The sequence below is a fragment of the Vicia villosa genome, linkage group LG6, assembly GCF_029867415.1.
Source record: "Vicia villosa cultivar HV-30 ecotype Madison, WI linkage group LG6, Vvil1.0, whole genome shotgun sequence".
Taxonomy (NCBI): Eukaryota; Viridiplantae; Streptophyta; class Magnoliopsida; order Fabales; family Fabaceae; genus Vicia; species Vicia villosa.
The window spans coordinates 126,347,338-126,374,482 of record NC_081185.1 but is presented as its reverse complement, the minus strand read 5'-3'; the positions used below and the strand labels follow the sequence as shown (position 1 = coordinate 126,374,482).

Genomic DNA, 27,145 nt, shown 5'->3' with positions numbered 1-27,145 from the left:
TATAACAATATTAATTTAGTTTTATTTAATTTTGTTTAGTTTTTTAACGTTAAAATGTGTTAATTAAGTTAGTTTTATAGATTCAACGTTAAAATGTGTTTTTTAACTCAATTTAATTAAGTTAGTGTTAATTTATTCACTTTAATATATATTAATTTTAGTTTAATATATTAATTTATTTTAAAACTAATGTTAGTATATATACTAAATTAAACTCAGTTTAGTTTAATTTATTTTTAATTAGTTTATTTTAATTAATTTAATTTAATTAATTTGGTTTAGTTTAGTTTTAATTAATTTTGTTTAATTTTAATCTAATTAATTTAGTTTAGTTTAATTTAGTTTTAATTAACTTAGTCTTATTTTATTAGTCTTAGTTAGTTCAGTTTTAAAAAACGTTTGCATGCTATAAAAATAACTAAGTGTATTGGTATTTAATTCGTATAAAATAAAAAATGTGAATATAAAAATTAAAAAAATAATAATTTAAAAAAGAAGCAAAACAGGGGAATCTACAAATGGCATGGATGAAATTTGTGTTTTTTTACAGAGTTGTTTTTTAGATTCGTCCCAAATGACAGTGGCAAAATAATGTTTAACCCAATAAATAATTTATCTAAATGTATGTAATAGAACAGAACGCGTGCGTATGCCCATGTTTGTTATTAATTCTCATAAAAAATTGAGTTGATTACTATATTAATACAAAATTGACTTGATTTTTTTGTTTTACACTACCGAAAATACAAAAGTTAAATGAGAATTGCGTGTGATCGAAGAGATTTGCGGAATTGACGGGGTAGTAAGATAGAAAATTCCCGTGTCCTCTCCAGTCCACCAAAATAAAATACTTACTGTAACTAGTAAGTACTTCTCCAACGCGCTTTTACTTTAATTCCACCTTTTTTTTTCTATCACACATTTCAATAAAATATTCGTATTCCACTAACGACTCTTTTTGGTTGTTGAAATTAAAACAATAATGTAATAACCAGTGCTATCTCAGCTATCTCAAATTCATCTTTAACGCTCAAAATGGGTCTTCAAATTCCACATGACCACAAGGTTGAAGATGTTGACCGACCGATCTGTACAAACGTGGATTTATCTCACCACAAAACAGATGATGAGCATGTGCTTTTAGTGATTCCTGATAACCTTCCCGTAATTTTTTTTACTTGTATATTTATTTTGATCGATTCTGAAACTGATTTCAGATTTATATTATTTACATGTTTCTTACGGCGATGCAGGTTGAATTTAAATTCTCGAGTGATTTGAACAAATTGTCCTCCCAGCCGGATGATAATGAATCATATATTGCTCCTCGCTTGCATAAATTCATTTCAGAACAAGACTTACGCAAGGAAATTCTACGACGCTGTTCTTCTTTTTTAGTCTCAACTGTTGTTTCTATGGCTCTTTTCTACAATATAGGGAGTAGTTTATTACCACATCATAAACAACATATTCACCGCCTTTCCATATGGATGTCCTTTCTAGGGTTGTTGGGTTTTATGGTCTTTGTTTGTGCTGTGGCAGTAATGATTCTTGTTGGTGGAGTATTCACTTGTATGCAGAAAGCTATGCTTATCGTTTTGCTTCTTTGGATGCATATTCAATCTGCTAACTCAATCATTGAAGTTTGCGTTATATTACTCGCTGGATTTTTCATGGCGTGGTATGCTTTTTGGAAAAGGGACTCACCAAATAATGAAAGTGATCTCAAATCATCCAATATGCTAACGAGTTGTCAGCTCAAACAATAAAATGAATGTGTGTTTGTGTTTTCTTTTTGATACAAAGGTGTTGTGTTTCTTCTAGAATTTGTGTTTGTAATTTGCAGCTCATCATCTTGTGATAAAATCAGCTGTGATGTTTTGTTGGATTTTACTTTCCATTGATACTTGTATTGTATTGGCTACTAAAATTTAACTTTGCTAATTTTCTAATTCATATCATCATATGGATTGGCAAAATTGGCACTTTCATAATACTATAGTATATATTACAACTTTGTCTGCTTAATTCTTTGCGAAAAGGGATGTAAATAACACAGGTCCAAGCAATACTTCCTTTGTAATAAATAAGCTTGGTCTGCATATTCGACCCCTCTTGCAAACAATCTGATTCCGAATTCTATAGATTTCTAAGCAAAGTAGTTTTTTTTTCATCTGAACACCTCACTATACACCCAAAGAGAATAGAATGCACGTGAACATTTGCTAATGTTGATGCCCTAATGGTCTAGGTCTATCACTGTCCTCTTCCGGTCATTGAATGAAGAATGCATCATTAGCAATTCGGTAGTTATCACATAATCGAACGGCAGCAGAGAATCACGCTGTTCTTAAAACACCATATCGAAACATCCTTTCTATGACCATAGATTTAAGTTCACTTGGCAGCATCAAAATACATGTCCATTCACTAGATTCTGCAACCAATGTTCAAATGCGTTAAAAACAACATTAATAACACAGAAGAAGAAGAAATCGATGAATGGACTCTTTTCAAATGAGCTCGCGAAAATTAAGATAATAATTAAATTATTATCACCTCGAAAGGAAGCTAGTACCAAGACTATTGATTTTCTTATTTGGCAAACTCTGCAATATAAAAAATTATGCCAACAGAAGAAGAAAATAGACTGATATACTGCTAAATCTAGAAAAAACTACAAACATAATCATTTCGAGTAAAACATATATATTTATAAAAAACAATAACTTGTGACAAAGCTCGATAAGCCAGTTCTGAGGAAGGGGATTGTTAAAAAAGCTTGAGCCCTCATCCTTCCTGAAATTCAAAACTAGCTATTAATTCGGGGCTCACAAAGATGCTGCTACAAGAGTTTCATGGGACGCAATTCTGGTTAGTTGAGTAAGTACTCTGGATCAAATTGCACCAGCTATTTAAATGGATCATATTCTAGCAAACGACTAAAACTTTGGAATTATTTCTGCATAAAATAAAAGAGCAAAATTTTACCTGCATCAGTTTGACTTGAAGACCAGACAAAGCCAATATCAGATAAGCTGTGGAATTAACACCCAGACAACAACTAGATTTCAACAAAAAAAAAGAGACAAAAACAATAAACTAAGAAAATCCCAAAGCATCTATATTTTCATTAGGTTACTGAGTTATATTTCATTTGGATGGTGAAGCATTTGAATTGCATGAGAAAAAAGTATTAAACAAAGCCTGTATATGAAAGTCTTGAAAACTCACCAAATAAAAAATAGAAATCCTCAGTAATCACATTTTTTGCCAAATTCTTAATATACAACACAAGCAGTATTTCCTGCAGTATAGTTCTGCAAGCTCCATCTGTTCAAAAGTGTAAGTCTCATAAGCATACAATTGTACACCATGGAAGCTTTCACAAATTCAATATTTTGACCTTTACTATACCATGCACAATTCCAGTGTCTTATTCCCTATCAAGAACGTGCAATGGATCCGATGCATTTAAATATTTGTAGTCACAAAGGTTCATTAGATTAATCATTTCATCATCAAGAACTCAGTGGTCAAAACCCTGATGAAAAAGTGGCCAGGTGGTGCAGTGAAAGAAGACTAAATTGTCAGCAGCTAGAGCTCCAGTAATGAAAGAGTAGTCAATAGCGGCGCTATCCCGCTATAGCGGAGCGGAGGCCGACCATTGCAGGAAGAGTCTTAGCGGCGCAAAACACTATAGCGGTCGCTATAGGATAAATAGAGGGATAGAGGAGCAGAGTGGTTCCCGGCCCGGAGCAGTTTCTGGCCCGCTATCCTTCTCCCCTCTAAAAAACTGAAATTACCCCCTTAAATTGACATTGTTTTAAGGGTAATTTTGGGGTTTTCAATCTAATTTGAGTTGAGACTCAACCTTAATCTTCTTTCATAGTCGTTTATGCACTTCAAGAGTCATGCGTGAATATATTATGAAATGAAATCTAAGCAAATATTAACAATATCTCATTATTTAATCATTACTATCGCTTTAATACTCTTCATTTAATTTAACTTTTTGTATTTCTAATAATAACTCAATTTATTAGTCTTTGAGAGGGTAACTTCAATTGACTAATTTTTTATTGATTGAACATATTAAATATGGTCAATTACCTTTTATACTAGGCTAATTTAGTCCGTTTTTGCATATATTTCATTTCGAATGGAATATTTTCTAAGAAAACTTCATCGAGAGAGCTCCTAAGATTAAGACTGGGAAATACAAGGCTACTTCTAAATGTATTTCATGGTGTAAGCATGCAAACTGGTTTTCATTATAGTTTGTGAAGGTAAATAAAATGTAAATAACATAATCTTTCCCTTCACTGAACTATGTTAGTGCAGACTGGTAAAACTCTCAGTTTCAATGCTTGCTTTCAAGTGATCATCTTAAGGAAATTAATACAACCAGATAATAATGTATCCTGAAAGAAGTTTAAGTTTCCAGCTTACATTTTACCAACATTTGTCTTCTATTGGACTGAGATAAGATCCATACCTTAAACATTTGAAGGGATAATATTTCCTCAGGAGGCAACTTTCCTCTCTCAAATTCATAAGGTGTCAAAAACTTGTAGGGATCTAAAGTCTCTTTTCTGACTCTTGTAACTCTGGTCTTGTGTCATTATCCTTATGTTCATTCAGGGTTGCTTTTGGAGCAATTTTGATCTGCAAAATTATAAGGAAAAACAAGACTATTGATAGATAAAAAAACAATGTTAATACGCTTCTGCTACCAATATCAAGAAAAGAAAATACCTTTAAGATGGGGCTCATTTTATCTTTGGGATTTCTATCGGGATCAAAGTGGCAGGTTTTCTTCCGTTGGACTCATGAGCCAAATCTTTATCAATAGCAGGGCCAACAATGGCCCCACGCCTGGCATGTTTCCATCCAGAATTTTCTGTTCTTGCTCCATCCTCCTAGAAAGCTTCGATTACTTTCCATTGATAATCAAATTTCACTAAAAGCAGGAAAAAGCATTTCCTATTGGCATTTGGCACCATATAATTATAGTTTGATATTCATTGACAAAATAATTTTGTTTCAATGAAAATTTTCTCACACAGCACGCCAACAATGGCCCCACGCCTGGCACATTTTCGTCAAAATGGAGCCATCCTCCTCAAAATCTTTTATTATTTTCCATTGATATTCAAATTTCACTAAAAGCTGGAAAACATATTCTCCTATTGGTACCATATAATTATAGTTTAATATTCATTGCCAAAATGAATATGTTTCAATGAGAATTTTCTCATACTGAACCACAACAGGAAGGTGCGGCCTAAGCATAGTGTGTAAAGAATGTCATTAAATATATTGATGGATGAAAAACAAAACATAGTGTTGCATACCATTTCAGAAAGATTAGGCTGTCATACAATAAAGAGGCTAAGTTTGATCCCTAACAAGAAGTGGAAACTGGAAATGTTACCTCATCTGAAGATTCCATTTTTGATTCATCACTAGACATATCTGCAGACTGAAGCTTCACAGTTAAAGAATGAGGAGGAGGCACAAGTGGTGCTGGCACCCCTGGAGGTAATGGTGGTGTGGATTGAGGAATGTTCATTTTGTTCATCAAGTGTAGAGCCTATATTAAAGAGGTACAGTCAGTATGACAGGCTAAGTATAAAATGAGCACACAGAAAATGATACATGTGATGGTAAAAGAAACCATAAATCCTTGAAGCTTCATTTGATACTAGACCAACCTGAGTGTAAGAGCATGGAATAACAATAAGAGCATTCACGATGTTGGTCAGTATATTTCCATCTGGTGGAGGATAAGCATACTTGAAAAACAATCACTATCAGGCCTATGGAAAATCGAACAAAATGATTCTACACTTAAAAATCATTTTCTAAAACTAATCAGTCATATGTAATAGTTTCCCTGATTTATAACAGGATACATGGGTATTAGTAAACACGATAAATGCTTGCAATACTTTCACAATTTTAGGAGAAACCCACTAAAAAGAGAGGTGAGCACAGATTTTTGGGGGACTCTAAAATTCATCGACTCAGAAAGTGTTGAAAAAGTGTGTTGCTAAAATAATTCTAGTAAGAATACTCAACACTCAAAACTAATGGGGAGTGACAGTTGACGGAGCCTGAGTTGTATTTGTCAGCTAAACTAAAAGCTTAACAACTAAGCTAAGAAGGCTGACTCAAGTCAAGCATCAATTACATGCAGTCTATGATACAACAAAACAACAACCAAGTCTTATCTTACTAAGTGGGGTCGACTACATGTATCAACTTTCGCCATAATGTTCTATCCAGAACCATGCTTCTATCCAAATTGTTAATCTCGAGATCTTTCTTAATAATTTCTCTTATAGTTTTTCTAGGTCTTCCTCTAAACCCTAAACCCTTCTCTTCATCTAGTTGTTTGACTTCTCTTCATTTGATCTACTCTCCTTATTACTAGGGGTGTGCAAAAAAACTGGTTATCCTTAACCAAATTAGTATCCAAATTATTTTATCTGCTTGCTCCACCATTTCTATACTGCCCTTAATTCCCTTCTCTATCTCCATTTCTCTTTAATCAAGCACTGTGTATGTGCATACTTATATATAATATATCTCTCGAACCACCTTTTCATATCAGGTTTCTCTCTTTGAACTTGAGTAAATGAATTTTTAAGCTTAGGGTTTCTAATATTTAGGGAAACAAACAAGAGTTTGGTTATTTTATTCAGCAATGAAAAATAATTTTTTCACCTATTTGTTGAACAAGTGGACTAATAGGAGTATTGTAACAATCACAAGCTGCAATTCATTGATATTGGTGTTTTCCGCATTGTCCCAGATGATAGATACGGTTGTGCTTCATAGTTTATGCTAATTTTATTTGTTTCAACTCATTAAATTTTAACCATTTGGGAAGTATAGTTAATTGATCGGATTCATTTTCAGTTTCCCCTGCTAAACTAAATGTGATTAAAAATTGGTTTCTCGTTCTGTTATCATATCTACATTTGAAAATAAAAAACTGGTTTTGAGAGATACCGGTTTTAAACCTTTTTTTTTTTAAGAAAATAAAAAATTGATTTTGAGAGAAACTGGTTTTTAACCCTATTTTTTACAAACATTGGTTTTTATGAGAAATCGGTTTACAGCTGAACCGATCCACATATAAACCGATTTTAAAAAAATTAACCAGTTTTAAAGAAATGGTTTTAAGATTCAAACCAAACCATATATATGGTTCAATTTGGTTTGGTTATTGATCCATGCACACCCCTACTTATTACACAATCTACCGATCTTCTCTCTACATGCTCAAACCATCTAAGTCTATTTTCCAACATCTTCTCTACTATAGGTGCTACTTCAACACTCTCTAATATTTTCATTTCTAATCCTATTCTTTCTATAGGCAATTGCATCTATTGGATTATTAAAAATGAATACCAATTTAGCTGGTGCTGTGCTTGAGTTGCCAGCATATCATTTTTGAAACACAGAAAAGCACAATTTCTCAACCTGCATTAGTAGATCAAGCAATTAAAAACTATGCATTGTTTTACGGTATCATTAACTATGTAGCATGAAACTTCAGATTATGTTGCGGTCGCATTAATCACTTCAATTCTCATAAATTATTAGCAATGACTGGGTAGGTATCTCATAGATCACGAACAACAATGAATTGAAAAGAAAAAAAAAACAATATGAAAGATGAATGATACCTTCCACCAGAACAAAAGGCGAGAAAGGGTGTTCTGAGGAATGGCGTCTGGAAGGTGTTTGATTAAAAGCGTAGCCGGCGACTCCAACGCGGAAGTGTATGGCTCTGTGCTGCCTTGAAATCCAAGTTGAAGCGAAGGGTTGGCAGCCACTTTGATTTTACTTGAGTCATGGGAAGACATAACAAAATAAGGATAGACTATGATCTGAAATTAAACAAAACATGAGATTGAAGAAAGTGTTGCGCATTCGAAATTGAAAGAAATTAAAATTTTAATATGTTCGATTCAATGTGAAGAGAGGGTAAAGTTACCGAGTCTGTGACGGAGGGGTTTGGTTTCAGACTTTCAGGTTACTTAACCATAACTTGGTGACTTTAGTCATTTTTATGAATCAAGAAATGATTAATGCATATTATATTAAGAGAATTTCTTTATCGACTTCCCTATCTTCTTGTCATCTCTGGCGAAAATCCTAAAATGTCCTAAACTTTGGAAATACATTTCCGAAGTCACTTTTTTAAGAGAAAAATTTAATTTCGGAAATGCATTTCCGAAAACATGTTTTTTTAATGAAAAAAACTGATTTCGGAAATGTACATCCGAAACAATGTTTTTTTTTCTCCAGAAAATAGGTGAATTCGGAAGTGCATCTCCGAATTCACCCCCTTGGAATAATTCGGAAATGTACTTCCGAAATAAGGTCTGATACAGAAGAAAAATAACAAACAACAACGATTCGATTTATTTAAAGGGTGAAGATTACAAAGATCACATTACATAAAATTAAAGTTACATATTGTTAAACACGGGTAGGTGAGGATGAGTCAATATTTTGATAACATTGGCCCCTATCTTTGAAGTTTCGCATCCAACTCAATCGGACCTTTCGAGGAAAATTGGTCGAACGTTGTCCACAAAACCGCTAAATCCTTGTCGTTCTTGACCTCGAATGGGGTGAACTCAACGTCTCCTTTGTCGTTTAGCGAATGGAGAGCGGTACTCAAGCTTGACGACCCTCCGATTTTCTGAATATTGCAATAGCGTGTTGAGCGACGTTATCAATTCCGCAAACGACGTGTCGCGCGAGAAGCGGAATTGGAACGGCATCGGGTAGTCACTAGTGAAGTAGACGAATGCTAGGTGGGGAAGGTTTGTGTCATTGGTGTTTTGTGGTGCGATGAGGATGAAAAAGATTGTGTTGTATTTATAGACTTATTGGAGTAATAATGGCCCAACAAACCTTATCTTACATTCAATGGATGTTTCCGAAATGAACTTCCGAAATAAGTCTAAAAACATGTATATTTCGGAAATGAACTTCCGAATTATGCAGAAACAGAGGTGAAAAATCAAATTTTGTGCATTGCATTCTGTTTTGAGATAACAATAACAATTACATACAAAATAGGCAAAATAGGCACAACATAACAATGACAACATTAAACATACTTATATTATATATGTATTGAATCGGTTTGATTTTACATGGTAAACGACAATACATACAAAAAATGACATGCACCGGTCATTACAAAAAAACGGTCCGGTTAAAACTAAAATTCGCCGAACCAATCGGTGGCGCTTAGATCTAAAATCGGTATGTTCTTCGACCGCTCTCTATTTTCCTTACGCTCTTGCTTCATCATTTCTTCAAACTCCGTCATTCTTTCAACGAAAGGATCCGGCCAAGTCTCTGCCTCATTTGTATGATGTGCCGTCCACTGACAAGAAGTAGCCGGTATAGGACACCCCGGTTTCTAAAAAACTTGCACAAAGTGGCGCGATCTTAGATACCTGATACATATGATGCAGCTCGACGCGTCCAAAGGCGGTCGGCTATGAAGTGGAAAGAATGTCTCACATAATCCAAATCTCGTCAAATCGACACACACCCGATCGTACGCACTTGCTATGAGATGACCCATATCGGGGAAAGACATCCACTTCGAAGCCGGGGCGATACCGCTTAGTGATGGAACAAGTGAATCATGAAGTTTCTCAAAGTTTTCTTGATTTTTATAGAGTCGGGCGTAGATGTCCATATGCGAAGTCAACTCTGAAATAAGTGCCCATCAAATAAGAGTGTGATTTTCTTCTCCTTTTCCGAGCAAACCCGCAACGGCCCGATATCCACAATTGCCGTCGGCTCCAACATCAACTATGTTATCAATATATTTGTGCATAAAAAGCGACATCTCATCAATGTAGATCATGGGAGATTTTTTGATCGGAGGTGTGCGAGGCGGCTTCGAAATACGCGCTCCTTTGTTACCACTACACTTGGACTTTGGTGTTGGTGAATCTGGGATCAATGCATCAACATGTTCAAAGTAGGATGGAGATCGTTTGGTTGATGTGTCTTCTTGGGTATTTTTCGGCTTTTTCGGCGTACCTTTCGTTTTAACCGATTGAGATGGCGGTTTCAAATCGGTGGTCTCCGGAAATACAATTTTCCGCAATTGTTCTTTTATATGCATTTTCATTGTGTCATCCGCTTTAACAAACTTATCCATTATCACTTCCAACTCGTCAGAGATGGTGATTTTGGAATCATTTTCTTTCGGCGGCTCGAAATCATCAAAACGGAGTTTCTTCCAATGGTCGATTACCTCATCCATGCGTATCGGTGAATTCAACTTCATCTTTTTAGAAAGTATACAAGCACATGGAAGCCCGTATATTTTTCTAATTGTGCACCCGCATTTAGAACTATCCGGACCCGTTGTCTCCGCCCGCTTCGCTTCATGAAACATAAAATTCAATCCCGAACGGGATATGTTGTAAATCAATTGCGAGAATAGATTTTGGCCCTTAAACCGGCGTTCCATAACCGTCTTGCTCCGACCGAAAGATGTTTGAATTTCATTGTGTTGATTTTCAAGCATTTGGTTCACGGTGTCCCATCCCCGACACAAATCCCCCTTGCTATCACCTAACCATCTCTTCAACGCCGCATGTGCGGATTCAACTCGGTTAGTTGTGGTGCAACCAAGATGTCTTACTCGATCCGTCCAAGCACAAACAACTTTTTCCTTTACTTTGTCAAGGATAGTGGATTCGACATAATGACAAAAAGTCTTAATAGAAACGCACAAAGACCTAAAGTGTACCAATTTCTCGGTATACATCTCTTCGGAATGTGCATCTAAAATTTCCCTCCATGCGGCCATAATCCTATCCACCACAACACCGGCTTTGATGACTTTACCGTTTTCACCCGGCCTATCTTTCGTGCCAACCGCGGGTTTGAGCTTACTTCTCACGTTGCATTTTCGACCGAGGGCCCATTTTCAAGACTTTAAGATTGTGTCGTTCATTGTATATTTGCTTGATATTTGAAACGCTATCCGGTTTTTTTGCTTCAAATTGGCAAGTATGTTTCTCGGCGCCACTTTGATTATCGATAAATCCGAAATAACATTCTTCTCTTCGCGGGACAACCGACATGCTGTTGGATGTCCGTGTAGCTTGACATCCAAGGCATGATTATGAATTCCACAAATGACGCTTAAACGCCACAAATCGTCAACCCTCTGAGTCACGCGCAACTTAAACGAACACCCACACTTTCTCGATCTCGTGTCTTCGTGTTTTAACACCCGGTTTGTTGGTACGTACCTCCCACCCCTCCCGCAATTCAAAACGACAAAATCTTTTTGTCTACTATTTCCATTGTCGGACCTTAAAATAACAATGTCAAATCCAAGTTTACTAGCTTCACTACGAACCCAATCAAGCAATTGTTCACGACAAGCGATATTTCATTCCTTCAATTTTTCTTTTTATTAATATTTTATAACATTCTTCTATTTCCATACAAATCAAATATGGTTTTTTCTTCACCCACCTCCTAACCTTCTTGCCCACCCCTGGTGAATTTACCACAATACCCTTTGTTTCGGAAGTTCATTTCCGAAATGGTACTTTTTTTTGGAAAAAAGGTGTTTTCGGAAATGAACTTCCGAAAACGTGTTTTTTTTAATATAAAATATTGATTTCGGAGATGCATCTCCGAAATAAAGTCACTTTTCAGAAAATGTGGTGTTTCGGAAGTTCATCTCCGAGCGCACCCCCCTTGGAGGAATTCGGAAATGCACTTCCGAAAATAGGTCTGGACAGAAGAAAATGAACAATTCGCTTTATTTAATCGGGTGAAAATTACAACGATAATATTACATAAAATTAAAGTTACATATTGTTAAACACGGGTAGGTGGGGATGAGAGAGTGGTGGGGAGAAAAAAAGGCTTCCAAATTTCAAAAGGTTTATTTATTATTTTAATAAAATACGTACAACTGAAAGTAACAAATGACGGAGGAGGTGTAACCGGAGCCGAAACATATGACGGAGGAGGTGGATGTCCGGAGGAAGAAGACCCGGAGGTACGTCCACCGCGAGACAAAGGAGCCAATCAATGTAAGCTATAATTTATCATTATCATCAGGGGACGTCATTACAAAAAATTGGAAAAAAAATCTTATTATTTTTAATCTTGATTTTTTAGAAATGACGTCCCCAGATGATAATCATTAACTATAGCTTACATTGATTGGCTACTTTGTCTCGTGGTGGACGTATCTCCAGTTCTACTTCCTCCAGACATCCACCTCATCCGTCATATGTTCCGACCCGGTTACCACTTCCAAAAACTAACATGATAAATCCAATACAAATACACTGTGCGATACAATCCGAAATCAGAACAAAACAAAACAAAAACATGTTATTCTGCCCGACGAGCGTTACAAAATACACATCAAACAAAAAAAAACACGTTATTCTTCCCGACGAGCGAACTCCTCCGAATGAAGATAATTATACCAATCCTCATCCCACTCAGTCTCAGAACCATCAGCGTTGATCACGACTCTCACGCCTGAAGACTGAGCTTGAGCATCCGGGCCCCGGGCCCCCTGGGAACGAGAAGTAGAGTCGGTCGAAACCTTCTTCTTCTCCTTCACCTCCTTCACCTCCTTCACCTCCTTCACCTCTTTCACCTCTTTCTTTGAAGAATCCTTTCTTCCCTTAGCGCCCTCTCTAGAAGACATGTTCCTGTAAACAATTGAAATCGATTAATATGCGAGACAAAATAAAAAACAAAAAATTTGAACTTCTGATAGATTTCGGAAGTTCATTTCCGAAAACTGGGATGGAGGTGTTTTCGGAAATGAACTTCCGAAACACCCCTGCGATGCAATTTCCTGCAACTTCCATGGCAGACCCCTAAATCAACCTTCAAACCAAATCAAAATGCTTCTAAACAACCTAAATACTACTAACAACCTAGCCATATATCATTTATGCAATTAAAACCCTAAATAACATGCATTTGAATAATAGATCTAAAAATTTCAAAACTTACAAAGTGTTAGGATTGAGGGCTTTTGAATGTTGTTTAGCAGTGTGATTGGAGCCTTGATGCAGCTTTGGAATTCTGTTTGCACAAATTTTCGCCTCTGCCACTTTTTGTTTTGATTTAGGGTAAATGATTGGGGGAGGGGGAGTGTTTTGATAAATCTGCAGAAATCGCAGTATTTCGGAAGTGAACTTTCGAAATAATTGTTTCAGAAATGAACTTCCGAAGTAAGTCAATTTTTTAAAAAAAACACGCTTTCGGAAATGAACTTCCGAAGCAGGGGTAGTTTTGGTTTTTCGCAGGAGGTGACCACCCATAGGGAGGTGGGTAAAGAAATTTTCTCAAATATTCTGTTTTTTTTTAACAAAATATTTTATATCTAATAAATTATTTTATTATGCCTTATCCCAATATAGATCTCATCAAACTGATTTTTTTCAAAGACAAAATCATGGTTAATTTTAATCATTGAAACACTTGCATTACTCATTACTCGTTACTCATATAGGCAAAAGTGATTCAACTTAATTAGGAGTATAATATGTTTGGATTTCTAAAGTAAAAGTGATTCAACTTAATTAAGAGTATAATATGTTTGCCTTAGCTTGCTTAATATGATGTTATTTATCAAAATATTGAATATTGACGGAACGGGTAGTTATTGATCAAAATATTGAATAGTAACAAAAATATGAAATTAACAAAAATATGAAATTACTGATCACAATTTTGAATTTTAACGGGAACATAAATTACTGATCAAAATATTTAATTTTAACGGGAACATAAAGTTACTGATCAAAATATTTAATTTTAACGGAAACATGAAGTTACTGATCAAAATATTTAATATTAATAGGAAAATGAAGTTACTTATCAAAATATTGAATATTAACGGGACATTACTCATTACTTATTACTCATATAGGCAAAAGTGATTCAACTTAATTAGGAGTATAATATGTTTGGATTTCTAAAGTAAAAGTGATTCAACTTAATTAGGAGTATAATATGTTTGCCTTTGCTTGTTTAATATGATGTTATTTATCAAAGAAAAATGCTATATGGTACGAGGTATTTATTTAACGAATTGCAAGAATAATGATGTGTTAGCTTTTTATTGGAGGGTCAACAAGTCACTATTGCCTTGTGTAGACATCATGGGGGTTGTGGCATTACAGTTACACTTCGTGGGTTTCGTCTAGCATTGTTTTTCGTACCATAAATCATTTTCCTTTATCAAAATATTGAATATTGACGGAACATGTAGTTATTGATCAAAATATTGAATAGTAACAAAAATATGAAATTACTGATCACAATTTTGAATTTTAACGGGAACATAAATTTCTGATCAAAATATTTAATTTTAACGGGAACATGAAGTTATTGATCAAAATATTTAATTTTAACAGAAACATGAAGTTACTGATCAAAATATTTAATATTAATAGGAAAATGAAGTTACTTATCAAAATATTGAATATTAACGGGACTTGGAGTTACTGATCAAAAGATTGAATATTAACAGGAACATGAAATTACTGATCCAAATTTTGAATTTTAACGAGAACATAAGTTACTGATCAAAATATTTAATAGCAAGAACATGAAGTTACTGATCAGAATATTTAATTTTAACGGAAATGTGAAATTATTGATCAAAATATTTAATACTAATAAGAACAAGAAGTTATTTATCAAAATATTAAATATTAACGGGACATGGAGTTACTGAATAAAATATTGAATATTAACGGAATATGAAGTGACTGATCAAAATATTGAACATTAACGGAAAAAAATCTATTATTTACAGGGTATCATACATTTTTCTATACATTCAATTATTAATTTTTTCATAGATACCAGACATTTTTCTATACATTCAATTATTAGTTTTTTACGGGTACCAAATATTTTTCTATTAAAAAATATACATCTGAAACAAATGCACGTCCCGTACAGAACCCGTGCGAAAACACAGATTTCTTACCAATTACATATATATATCAAGTCATCAATTACAAATAGTGGCTAATATTCAATCATCATCCCCACATATTCTCTGTACTACATCAAAATTTCAAATATAAAGAAAAATTACTAGTTACATATATATCAAGTCATCAATTACAAATAGTGGCTAGTATTCAATCATCATCCCCACATATTCTCTATACTACATCAAAATTTCAAATATAAAGAAAAATTACTAGTTACATATATATCAAGTCATCAATTACAAATAGTGGCTAGTATTCAATCATCATCCCCACATATTCTCTATTCTACATCAAAATTTCAAATATAAAGAAAAAACAAGAGTGCATGAGTGTTTAGATGATACTGATGGCAATTAATCACGTTAAAATCACCAAACACTACTCATTCATCGGAAATCAAACTAAAAATCAAACTGACTTCCACAGCTCTTGGGTTGCCTTTATGTATGAACTTCCAACTCAAGCAAGCAGTTAGTATTATCACTAACCCAATACTAAGAAAAAACCCAACAGCTTTTAAAATTGCAAACCAAAAAGTAGGCAACTTGAATAAGCCACCGCAAGCCTCGAAAACCCCTGAAGCTGAATCATTTAGCCACGGCATGGCCAAATAAAAGACTACTGAAAAGGTCAATAGCATCCCCACCAATATTTGTAAACTAACTTCCACGACTCTTGGATTCCCTTTATGTATGAACTCCCAACTCAAGTAAGCAATTAGGAATACCATTAACCCAATAATAAGAGAAAACCCAACAGCATGTATAATTGCAAACCAAAACAGAGGCAACTTGAATGAGTCTCCGCAAGCCACATGAACCCCTGAAGCTGAAGTCTTTTCTTCCAGCCGAACAAAATAAATGATTGCTGAACAAAGTAGCCCAAAAAATATTTGGAGTGCATGTTGTAGCGGCAAAATGAGGATAAAAGTTATAATCCAGCATATTATGAAACTGATGATATGTGCTACTTCTAGGAAGAATGCATAAAATGTTTCCTCAGGGGTGTCTGTGATTTTTCCAACTTGAAAGGATTCAAATCGAGTGGTGCAGGTTTTTGTGAGGACACTTAGGATGCCAGCAAATAATATTAGTAAGAATTTATGTTGTGTTGGAGAAAGATCACGCACACTCCCAGCTGCAAAAGAAATAAAAGACCACCAGGTAGAATCATTTTGTTGGAGTCCATTAATTCTTCCATTTGCCTGGAGAAGATCAATGTTGTTTATAAATATAATGCATTTTACTTATCCATCAAATAGCTAAATTTATCACATTCTTACACGCAATTAACTATATCCAAAAGTATGTAAAGCACCTCAACATATCTCATGAGCATCTGAACTGATATCCTATTCGGGTGCTGCATCAGTCCCTCCAACAAATCGTAAAACTGCTCCCAAAATATCAACAGTAAGTACTTTAGTTTCATTTATTTTATAAAAATGAATTTTATAATGTTCCATATTTTTGGGTGTTACATAATTTGTCTTTCCATTGGACACCTTAACCAATGATAAAATGTGTCCAGGTATCATTGGTTAAGATGTTCCATTGAACAACTTAACCAATGATAAAATTCCATAAAATATAAAACAGAAAGTAAATGAAAAATAATTGAAGAAAAAATATAATCCTTTTTCTTAATTGAACAATTCTTGAATCTAAGAAAATTGAACAATTCTATCAAGTTTATATTTATAGGCTGAGGCTTACGAGATCCTATAACAGTGGACAGTTATATCTAACTAAATATAACAGAAAAGGAATTATATTAAGTCTAACAAGCCTAATTAAGTTTGACAGTAATTATATGAGAGTCTGTCTTAATTAACACGAGAAATATTAATGAGATTAAGATACAAGATTACACATTCCTTCCATCACAGAATGAGACAGAACTTAACTATCCGTGTAACTAAATTTATCACATTTTCATACTTGTTTTTTTATCCTATTGATATTCTCAAATAAAATTTTTCGTGAATTAACTATCCGTGCAACTAAATTTATCACATTTTTACACACGATTAACTAATTATCGTTCATGTTACAGAAAAAAAAAAGATGTTCACAAACATTTTTCAGGATGGACCTACATGCTTCAAATACCAATTTCCGTTATATATGCTTCAAACATGAATTTATAATAACCAACGAGTTCAACAAAATATCCAACAGTATATAAAGCACCTGATCAAGTCTCATGGGCCTCACATTTCCACTTGATGCATTCCTCCTCCAGGCCTGCCAGTACATTTTAGAAGAAACAAAAAAGTTCGAATCATCAAAACCAACAAGTAATACTTAAAAGAGCTGCTCATAAAATGGTTTCCAGTTGATTACAGAATTTACACCACAACTTACATAAACAATAAAAAAGGACACCACAACTACATAGATATAACAGCACCCATACTCAAAATGAATTATAATTAGATTTTATAATTTCTAAGAGAGAAGGACAGAGAATTGGGCAATGATCTATAGGCACAAAATTGTTTTGCAAACCAGAAAATGTTAGCTAAAAAGATTTTACTCTAAATCTTCTGAGAAATTTAACTTGCGTTGCTCTTTTGATTTTGTTAATGGTCCCACACCTGAAAATATATGGCCTGAGCATGTGCTTATAAGTGGAGGCAATCATTACCCTACAAGTCGGTTTTGTAGGATTGAGTTAGGCCCAACCCACACATTCTAAGAGATTTGAATAGGTACAAAAGCATAAAAGCAATTTAAGAAAGTCCAGTTAGTTGCACAACTTAAAAGCCCCCCAGAATAAAGTCACAAATTTTTAATCACTTACCAGATCATTGGGATCAGATTCCCCCTGCTCTATACCATGCTGTGGAGCCAAATCTGCCCACCAGATTGGTGCCTGGAAGCATCGAAAGACAAATTATTTAACACCCATAAATTAGTTGCATCTAACAAAGATGATAAATAATAGATATATAATTAAGAGGTGATAAACAATTAATACTGATATCCTACAAGACAATTACTATAACACGGAAGCTATCATAAGAGAGAAGGACGGGAAATTAGCATGTTGTTGCCAATTACATTACTATTTACTATCACTCTTGTATTTAATTAACTACTCCTTAGTCAGTAAATTGTTGGTTAGCTTTAGTTTACTTACTATACGTATTTTGATCGAAACTCAGTTCTTTAATTCCTTTCTCTTAGGATACTAAGATGGTATTAGAGCTTTGTCTTTGAGCTGAGTCTGTCAAAATGAACAATTGTTGTTTCATTCTTCGATTCCTTTTTCTTTGATTTCTACTGTTTCACAGATTTCTGGTTTTTTCCCTCAAAATGACAAATTAGAGCTTTGAATTGTATGCTGATTTTGCAACAAATGTATCCAATCCCCAGTGAATTTCCAGCGGTAGATCTGGTTATGCCACCTTTGGAAGATAACAACAACTTCCATTCATGGAATCAATCTATGCGTCTTGCTCCCACGTCCAAGAACAATATCGCTTTAGTTGATGGTACCTTTACTACTCCAGCAGATCAATACAATAGTCTTATGAATTTGCTTAAAGTCTAAGTCACAAGCTTCATCTGCATCTACCAATGCAGTCTGGACTCAACCAATTCTCTTGTCCTAAACACCTATTCCAACCCTGATTTTGGTAGCCTTCCTTCTCCTAAACCATTAATACGGGAACCACAAATCATATTACCAATAACCTTTGTCATTGCCACTTTATCTGGAGCTGTTTCTCTTTCTGATTTTTGCATCTTAAAGATGTTCTATTTGTCCATAAGTTTTATGCCAATTAAATTTCAGTTCCACAATTAACCAAAGTTAATAATGGTTCAGCTGTCTTTACTTGTAATCTTTGCCATTTTTTGCAGGACAACCCCAAGAGACTGATTGGAACAGCTAGATTAATTGGTGGTCTCTATACAATTGATTTTCCAGCAACCAAGTCTCTAATTCGGTTTGCCCCATTAGTTCCGATTCTATTTCCTCTTGTAATACCAAAAACACCACCGGTTCTACCTTACAGCACATGAGATCATGTCACATTTCTATTAATAGACATCAATGTATAATCATTCAATTTCCTTTCATTTCATTCAATAAAACCAAAATTCCTTGTGAATTCTCATGAACTCCAAAGCAGAAACTCGCAAACCTTTAACCAACTTTATTTCTTTTGTTGAAACGCAATTTGAAACTAAATTATCATTTATAGGATACTCGACATCAGTGTTGTCGATGGTGGATGGCGGTCCTTGGCGGAGAGCCAAAATCCCGCCATACTCACCGCTTTGCGGGCCCGTTATAGAGGATTATGGCGGAAAACCCACAATATCGGGCCGATATTTACCATTGCGGCAAGCCCAAAAACCGCCATGTAAATCCACCATATCAGCCATGGAGCCGCCATTTGATAACAATGCTCAATGACATACAGCACTATTAGGACAATAGATGAAATCCTTTTACATGAAGAAACAAAACCAGCTGAAATAGATACTGCAACAGGTGATCGGATTGCTTTAAGATCTAAGCAGATGAAATTGAAAGGACGGGTAGAAGGAACCTTAACAACAATTACCATTCACTTTCAAGGATAATCTAAGTACAGATTAAAGTCATAGATGACTGTGAATTTAATTCAGAGTGGCAAATAATTCATGTATAAGAAAATTACATGTGCATACTATAACCCAGTAAATCACACAAACAACAGTAGTTCATATCTTTTTCAATCAAAAAACAATACTTACTGAAGAATGTTGTGTGGAATTAGGAAAATTAATCGTGCTCTGGCCCCCATTGGCAATAGAATTCAAAACTGCCCCAATAACCTAAAACCATAATACAGCAATAAATAATGTCTCTTACACAAAACCAAAGCAAAACATTATCACCAACACCTATATGAAAAAGCAAAAAAAATTAATAGAAAGCATGAGTATTAGATAATCAAGGTTAAACAAACCCTAGTAAGGTCTTGAGCAGTGCCTTCAACTTGTTCCCCCACATTAAAAGTCCCAAGAACCACGCCGTGTGAAATTTGCCCAACACGGTTACGAGGAGCACCTGATCCAGCATCGTTTCCTTTCAAATGATACAATTTACCATCAGCATTTAGCACAACACAGCTTAATCTATTAAAGGGGGAGCATGAATGGCTTAAGTTATACCTCGGTTACTGTTTGTAGTAATTGTCTCAACAGAAGCCGTACCAGAAATCTGCGGCGGATTTGGCTGTCTTTCAACTAAATGCAATGTATGCCCATTCCCAACTTCTTACAATGGATAAAGATTATGTTGAACAATAAACTTCAGTGTAAAAATCATTGCGAATCAATTTTGAAGGGAGAAGCTACAAATTCTACTTTCAAGTAGAATTAATTCTTGAGGCAGAATTAATTCCACTTTTGATAAACCAAACACCTCAAAATCACCCAAAATCAATTCTACACCTCTAGAATTGATTCTGGATCTTCCAAAAATCAATCAAAACATGCTATAAATTCTACAATTTGAAGGATACGATACTCAGAAAGAACGAGTTCATCCTTCAAAACTTTTCCTCTAAATATGAGTCGTTGCTGATTAGCCGGTACGCCTATTTCATTTGCAATTTTTTCTTTCAACAAGGAAACGGGCATCTGAAATAATTAAAAAGATCAGATTTAGGGCTATAATCTAATTTACGGATAATATATTACCACCAAGAAGATAGAGTTTAAAATCACATTTTTTTCAACTTGAAAATTGTAGATTCGGGGATCTAAAGTTTTGATATTGAGCTCAACGGTTGAATCACAAGAGTTTGGTGAAACATTGGTGGAACTGGAGCCTTCATTTGAAGATTGACCCTCCATGGCGTTTGTTCAGCTTCAAAGTGTTGGGAGAAAGGAATGCAAGAGAACTAAACCCTCTGAATATTGCACCAAAAACAACTCCAACTCCAACACAATTCAAATGCAAAATCAAGAGTTATTTAAAATATTAACGCATAATATAAAATATGAAATATATCATGGTGTGATAAACAAGTCATCATATTAACAATTGAGTTTATAAGATTATTATTATTTTGTAATTTATTTTAAATTTTCATGTGAATTTAAATACATTTTAGATTCAATTGTAATAAAATGAATAATTTTTTTTTATCAAATTAAATAATACTTAAGACACGTTCAAATAAATAATAATGTTAATAATTCAACAATTATTTTTAGAGTTAAATATACATACTTTTTGTAATATTAGCGAGATTAGATTTTAGCCCCTGTAAAAAAAATGATCCCCCTTTAATTTATGTAGATTCTTTCATCAGATCCTTATTTGCCACTTATGCATCCAAATTCCTCCAAGATTCTCTATTATTTCCCAACGTGGAATTTTTGTTTCACATTTGTACACCATGGCAATTCCAGCATGGACCCTTGTTAATAAATAACTTCATCTCCACTAAGCCTCCATTGTGTTCACCTGGGAACTTGATTTTAGGGTTCTTGTATCCCTTTCCTTCGGCGCCTACCATCGTCCCCCTTCATCGCACATGGTCATGGGTAGAGCAAATCATCATCTGTTGGAAACTCGGTTGGACGATTTTTGCCAACTTGTGGCTGTAACGAGGCAATGAAGATGTGGGTATCAAACACCATTGATAACCCTAAACGAAAATTCTAGAAATGCAGAAATTCATTGGTAAGTGTTTATGTTTTTTCAAAATCATCATCTGTTGGATATTGTTTGTAGTTATATCTTCATTTGATTTATTCGAATTTATGTGATACAAATTTCTGCAGAATGGTTGTGGTATGTTCTTGTGGGATGATGAGCTGGGTGAATTTCAGAGGACTGAGTCGATTCATTACAGATGCTCTAAAATGACAAAAGATGTTTTGAAAGAAATTTTGGAGGAAATTGTTAATGATAATTGGGGAGTACACAGAAGTTCTAAAAAGACTATGAGATTGAAGAAAAAAACTTGCAATGGAGAAGAAGATGAGCTATAACATGATTGTTGCACTTGCTATTTCTTGGATGTTTTTTTCACTAGTTTATAAGTTTATGTAATTTAGGTTAAGGATTCCAAAATTGAATCAATTTATGTAATGTAGTGTATCAGTTGAATTATTCAATGGAAAGTGTTTCTCTGTTTTAAATCAATTGAAAGTGTGTTATTTAAATTGTTGCATATTCAACTATTATTATTCTGTTACCATTGTATTGTGCAGTTATATCAGTACAAACAAAATCAAATGAAGGACACGAAGATACCATTGCACTAAATATTATAGGTATGTTACATAAGATAGCATTGCACTAAATATTATAGATTTGTTACATAAGATACCATTGCACTATATAATATAGGTATGTTCCAATTAAAATCAAATGAAGGGCATAAGATACCATTACAAAAAGATACCATTACATGTTATAGGTCATCACAAAATAAGAGGTTGCTACAAAATAAGATACATGACCACAAAATAAGAAGTTTTCTGAAAGTTACACAAAATAAAACACATGAGCACTACTTAATCAATCTCTGCTATTTTTCTTCTTCCATTTCTTCAAAGACCTAGTGGACACTCCAAGGTTAGACTCATGAGCACTTGTTGTTTCTTTATGCTCTTTTATTGTAAGGGGTTGGTTAACTGATCTTGGACCTGTAATTGGCTTCTTGAACCAGCTCAATTTTACTCTTTCACTCCTCCTTATCTCCTTAATGCATGGACTGGTTTACTTGCCTTCTTTTTTTTTGGGCTTAGCTTGACTTGTGTCTACAACACAAGACTGAGTTTGACTTTACACAACTTCTTGAATGTTTTCAGACTTTACATTTGTTGGCTCCATATTTTGCACATTTGTTGGCTCCATATTTTCCATATTTGCTGGCTCCACATTTTGAACAACTTTAGGAATGTCCTCAGACTGCACATTAGTTGGTTGAGATTGTGCATCAGTTGGCTCCTCTGCAGTTGTTGCTTTCTTCTGAGCTCTAACCTTTCTCTACACAATACAATCAGAAACACTATAAATTAGCAGTTGAATCAGAAGTAGAAATCAACCAAACTGAAAACATAACAAATCTTACCTTTCTTTTAAGTGCAGCAGGGTCCTGAGTGAGGCTCTTGCATGTCAAAGCATTACGACCAAACTGATCACATTTAGTACACTTGTATGCAACCCCAGGCCTTCTTTTCCTAGCACCCTCCTCACCACTTTCTCGAATCCTTACCTTTCTAGGTCTACCAGGTCCTTGTTTGTATGCTAGGGGTGGCAACTCATTCATCTCCACTTTTGGCCACATGTCCTGGCCATTGATAGGGGACACAGAGAAGCCATAGCAAATTGCATATTTTTCCCTTGTGTAGCACTCATCAACAAAGTCATCATGTGATTGTTTTCTATAACTTAAAGCAACTACAACATGTCTACAAAGGAATTCCCACCAAATCCCAAAAGTTACAGCTACATGTTTTATTGCTATGTCAACTATGAATTCTTGGGTGTTGAAGTTATGTGTCACTTGAAATTTCTCATTCATAGACCAAGTTGGTAACCAATGGCCACTATTGAACACTTCATTGTCCAACCTCCTCCTAGGTATAAACATAACTCTATGTTGCCATTTTTCAAGTTTGTGTGCAGAGGTTGCTACCCTATTCAATATATACTTCCTAATCCACTCACATATACTAAGAATTGGTTTGTCCCTAGCAACTAAAATTGTAGTATTAAAAGATTCAAAGATGTTGTTCATCAATACATCACATTTAGGATAGAAACTAAAGGCATGCTTACACCAACACTTAGTAGGAACAGCCATCAACCAATTCCATGCATCCAAATCAACCTTCTTCAACTCATTCATCTTCTGTACCCAACCTTGATGGTATGTAGCCTTAGAAGCTCCCATCATCAAATCCCTTATTAGGGTTCCTCCACCAAACTTCTTGAAATTAGCATACAAGTGTCTGAGACAAAGTCTATGTTCAATCCTATCAAACATCTCCTCAAAGACAGAAACCAGACCATGAAATTAAAGTACCAACAAGCAATTTGGTAAAAAATAAAAAGTGCACAACAATTATGCAACAAAGGTTATGCAACAAATCTAAAGCCATTACCTTTTGTTGATTAGATATAAAAACATATCTTTTGTCTTGACCAATATCCTCCATCAAGATTTGAATGAACCATCTCCAACTTTCTTTAGTTTCATTTTCAACCACACCAAGTGCCAAGGGGAAGTATTGATCATTTGGATCCCTTCCAACAGCAATTAGAAGTTGGCCACCATACTTAGTTTTCAAATGACATCCATCTACCCTAACAAAAGGCCTACATCCATTAATTAACCCTTTATTACAGCCATCAAAACAGAAGTAGAAAGATCCAAACCTAGGTTGGATAGATGGGTTTGGCCTTTCAACATTTATCTTCACAGTGTTGCCACTATTTACTCTTCTTAATTCAGCTTCATACTGTTGCACCCCAAAATTTGTCCTCTTTATTTGAGCTATAAGTTATCAAAGACGTTTATTTCGTCGTTCAAAGAGGGAAGAAAAATAGTAAAGAGTTTTCATGGTTTTTAAGGAAATGTGACGTGAAGATTGGTTTATACGATGATGATACGAAGAAATTCATAAGTATTAGCTGGAAGGTGTTATGAGCTTGGTTCTTGCTTAGTCGAGACGATTTCGATGTTCCCTACAACTTTCATGTTTGGCTCAGGAACCAATTCTATGAAGAAAGGGGTCGAATTAGCAAATTACTGGAGCGTTCGCAGTGAAAATGGTGTTGAATGTAGGTTTTCGGGCCTTAGAAAATTCATATCTCATGATCCGTCCAGCGGATTCGCTCGAAATTTTAACTGCAGCTCCGTGACATTATTCTCGAGATTTCATATGTTCGGACCGGAGACCAATTATGCACCGAAAATGCCCAGTATTTTTAAGATTGTCGTGATTTTTTAGTGGAAAGTGTGTTTTCGGGTATGTCGCGACAAGTTTGAAAACTCGTAACTTCTTCAATTTTTATGGTATGAAGTCCATTCCAGCGGCATTTTCTCAGAAATTTCGTTAGCTTCGATTCTTTGTAACACATGCTTGTTCAGATTTCGTAACACATGATGATTTTTTATTGCGGATGATGGAACTATGATAATTGATGATGATAATTGTTTGTTGATTGAATGATTCGTGTTGATCTTGATTATTTGATTGAATTCGAGATTTACCGGTGAATTGTTGTTGATGATACATGCATGTTGCTTATGACACAAGAAATTGCATGCTAAGTGTTTGATAATTTGAGTGCGTGAAGTGTTTGTGCTTAATTTTGAGTTTTAGCATGGGATAATGAGTAGTTGATTGATGATACATGTCGATTGTGTTTAATAGAATAAATTTTAGTTTCGGTGATGAGTTAATCTTGATGTTGTGTTCATAACGCTTATGCTCTAATTCTTGCATGATAAGTGTTTGTTGAAATGCTTAATTGAGATTTTTGAGTGGGAATTCACGAAGCCTTGTTGTTATTGAGCCTTATTTGTTGATACTTGTTGATAATGATCAAGTCCAGAATTGGTTGAAATATCCCTTTATCACTTGCATCATACTTGTTCATGTTTTGTTGGCATGTCGCGTGTCGACTCGTTGCTATTGTTTACATTTTCCAAAGCATGAAATGTTTGTTCACAAGGTGTTTAAATTGTGCACTCATTGATATGTGAAGTCATGGATTAATCGTGAATGCTTGATCTTGCTTTCGATACTCATAATTGCTAATTCATACTCATGTTGCGACATCGACGCGTCGATTGTTTGTGTATCATTTGATGTTAATGTTCATGCGTGAATTGAATCCTACATGTTTCACAATGTAAATGCTCTTGGCTTTTAAAATTGCATGTCGTATTGTTGTTCGTTTTATCGAAAAGCTGTTTTTTGCTGTTTTTGCCTGTGTAGGTCGACCTAGGTTGAAGGTAGGTCGACCTAAAACCTTCATGTTTGCTTCTGGACCATTTAGGTCAACCCGGGCTGAGTTTAGGTCGACCTAAAATCTTCATGTTTGCTTCTGGACCATTTAGGTCGACCCGGGCTGAGTTTAGGTCGACCCAAAACCTTCACGTTTGCTTCTGGACCATTTAGGCCGACCTAGGTTGAGGGTAGGTCGACCTAGAGCTGTGTTTTTGTTTGTTTTACTTCCTAACTTCAATCTTTCATATCTTTTTACTCGTAACTCCGATTTCCGCATTCTTTATATCGTTGGAAAGTTTGTGAAACGTGCTATCTCATGAGATGATTGATATTGTTTGATTGTTGGTTATTCATTTTTGTTTTCCCTTTGACATTTGTTTTTTTTTATTTCATGTTTGCGTCAATTGTTCATTTTCTCTTAGCTTATAATGCAATAACGCAATTTCGATTGCGGTGTTTGTTATCTCTAACTTGTGTGCTAGTGTGCAAGGCATTTGTAAAGTTACCGAGCGACGCTTACTTCATTTGTGTTCCGCTTTATTTTCGGGACACAATCTCATTTCCTCATTTCGTGTTCTCATCTTGGAGACGCGTCTTTTTTTACTTTATACCTGTTTGTTTGGATTGCTTGTTCCTCTTGTAGGTGTATTGTGATTATGCTCGACACATACGTTGACGTGTGATTTATTTTCACGACGTCGACCCTCATTTGCTTATGTGGCTAATCAGTGTGCTGACCATTTGCTATTGCCTTTGCTAGCTCGCTTGCGGGATCTCTGGTTTTCTTTCTTATTCTGATGCAGTTTACGGATCATAATCCGTTTAGTATTGATCTTGTTTCACTCTATCTCTTCTCGCACTTTATCTCTTTTTAGCATCATCCTATAACATGAGAAGTAGGACTTAGGCATTCATCTGGCCAAGCCCTCGAAAGAGGCTCTGTATTTGTTGGTGTGTTTATATTTGTGCTTTGCGGCAGGGAGTCATGGTGTAATAAGACCTTTAAAGGCACTTCGTTAAGTCCTTATATAAGGCATGCGGAAAGGGTTAGTGTCATACCCCAAAATTTCCCCATCTCATTTCATCTTTCAAAGCTCA

At 34.9% G+C, this 27,145-nt stretch overlaps 4 protein-coding genes and 1 long non-coding RNA gene across 12 annotated transcripts; 1 reads left to right on the top strand and 4 right to left on the bottom strand.

Annotated features, from left to right (window-relative positions):
- Positions 1–891: 891 nt before the first annotated feature.
- Positions 892–2,028, top strand: LOC131609911 (uncharacterized). The gene is made up of 2 exons (XM_058881739.1): positions 892–1,164; positions 1,254–2,028. The coding sequence occupies exons 1-2, from the start codon at positions 1,036–1,038 to the stop codon at positions 1,767–1,769; spliced, it is 645 nt and encodes a 214-aa protein (XP_058737722.1). The 5' UTR covers positions 892–1,035; the 3' UTR covers positions 1,770–2,028.
- LOC131609913 (uncharacterized) lies at positions 1,971–4,664 on the bottom strand. Its single transcript, XR_009286367.1, has 2 exons — positions 2,560–4,664; positions 1,971–2,437 (listed from the first exon to the last, which is right to left on the bottom strand). It is a non-coding gene; the product is annotated as an uncharacterized LOC131609913 (long non-coding RNA).
- Positions 4,665–4,779: 115 nt separating this feature from the next.
- Positions 4,780–8,078, bottom strand: LOC131609912 (uncharacterized). 7 transcript variants are annotated; one of them, XR_009286366.1, is made up of 4 exons: positions 7,704–8,008; positions 7,426–7,497; positions 5,718–5,779; positions 4,970–5,596 (listed from the first exon to the last, which is right to left on the bottom strand). XR_009286366.1 is itself a non-coding variant. In XM_058881741.1 (3 exons), the coding sequence occupies exons 1-3, from the start codon at positions 7,881–7,883 to the stop codon at positions 4,961–4,963; spliced, it is 342 nt and encodes a 113-aa protein (XP_058737724.1). In that variant the 5' UTR covers positions 7,884–8,008; the 3' UTR covers positions 4,780–4,960. The 7 variants fall into 7 exon arrangements, 2 of the variants coding, with proteins under 2 accessions (XP_058737724.1, XP_058737723.1); XM_058881741.1 differs by lacking the exons at positions 5,718–5,779; positions 7,426–7,497 and adding an exon at positions 4,780–4,963 and having other exon boundaries at positions 5,438–5,596; XR_009286364.1 differs by having other exon boundaries at positions 4,970–5,779.
- A 7,183-nt stretch (positions 8,079–15,261) lies between these two features.
- Positions 15,262–21,038, bottom strand: LOC131609908 (uncharacterized). Of its 2 annotated transcripts, none has more exons than XM_058881737.1 (9): positions 20,795–21,038; positions 20,590–20,707; positions 20,237–20,341; positions 20,032–20,150; positions 19,817–19,897; positions 17,871–17,942; positions 17,258–17,311; positions 16,383–16,457; positions 15,262–16,269 (listed from the first exon to the last, which is right to left on the bottom strand). In XM_058881737.1, the coding sequence occupies exons 1-9, from the start codon at positions 20,921–20,923 to the stop codon at positions 15,448–15,450; spliced, it is 1,575 nt and encodes a 524-aa protein (XP_058737720.1). In that variant the 5' UTR covers positions 20,924–21,038; the 3' UTR covers positions 15,262–15,447. The 2 variants fall into 2 exon arrangements, with proteins under 2 accessions (XP_058737720.1, XP_058737721.1); XM_058881738.1 differs by having other exon boundaries at positions 20,237–20,338.
- Positions 21,039–22,868: 1,830 nt separating this feature from the next.
- LOC131614611 (uncharacterized) lies at positions 22,869–26,862 on the bottom strand. The gene is made up of 4 exons (XM_058886174.1): positions 26,786–26,862; positions 24,194–24,407; positions 23,158–24,078; positions 22,869–23,072 (listed from the first exon to the last, which is right to left on the bottom strand). Exons 1-4 carry the CDS (start codon positions 26,860–26,862, stop codon positions 22,869–22,871), a joined length of 1,416 nt encoding a protein of 471 aa, XP_058742157.1.
- Between the last annotated feature and the right edge of the window lie 283 nt (positions 26,863–27,145).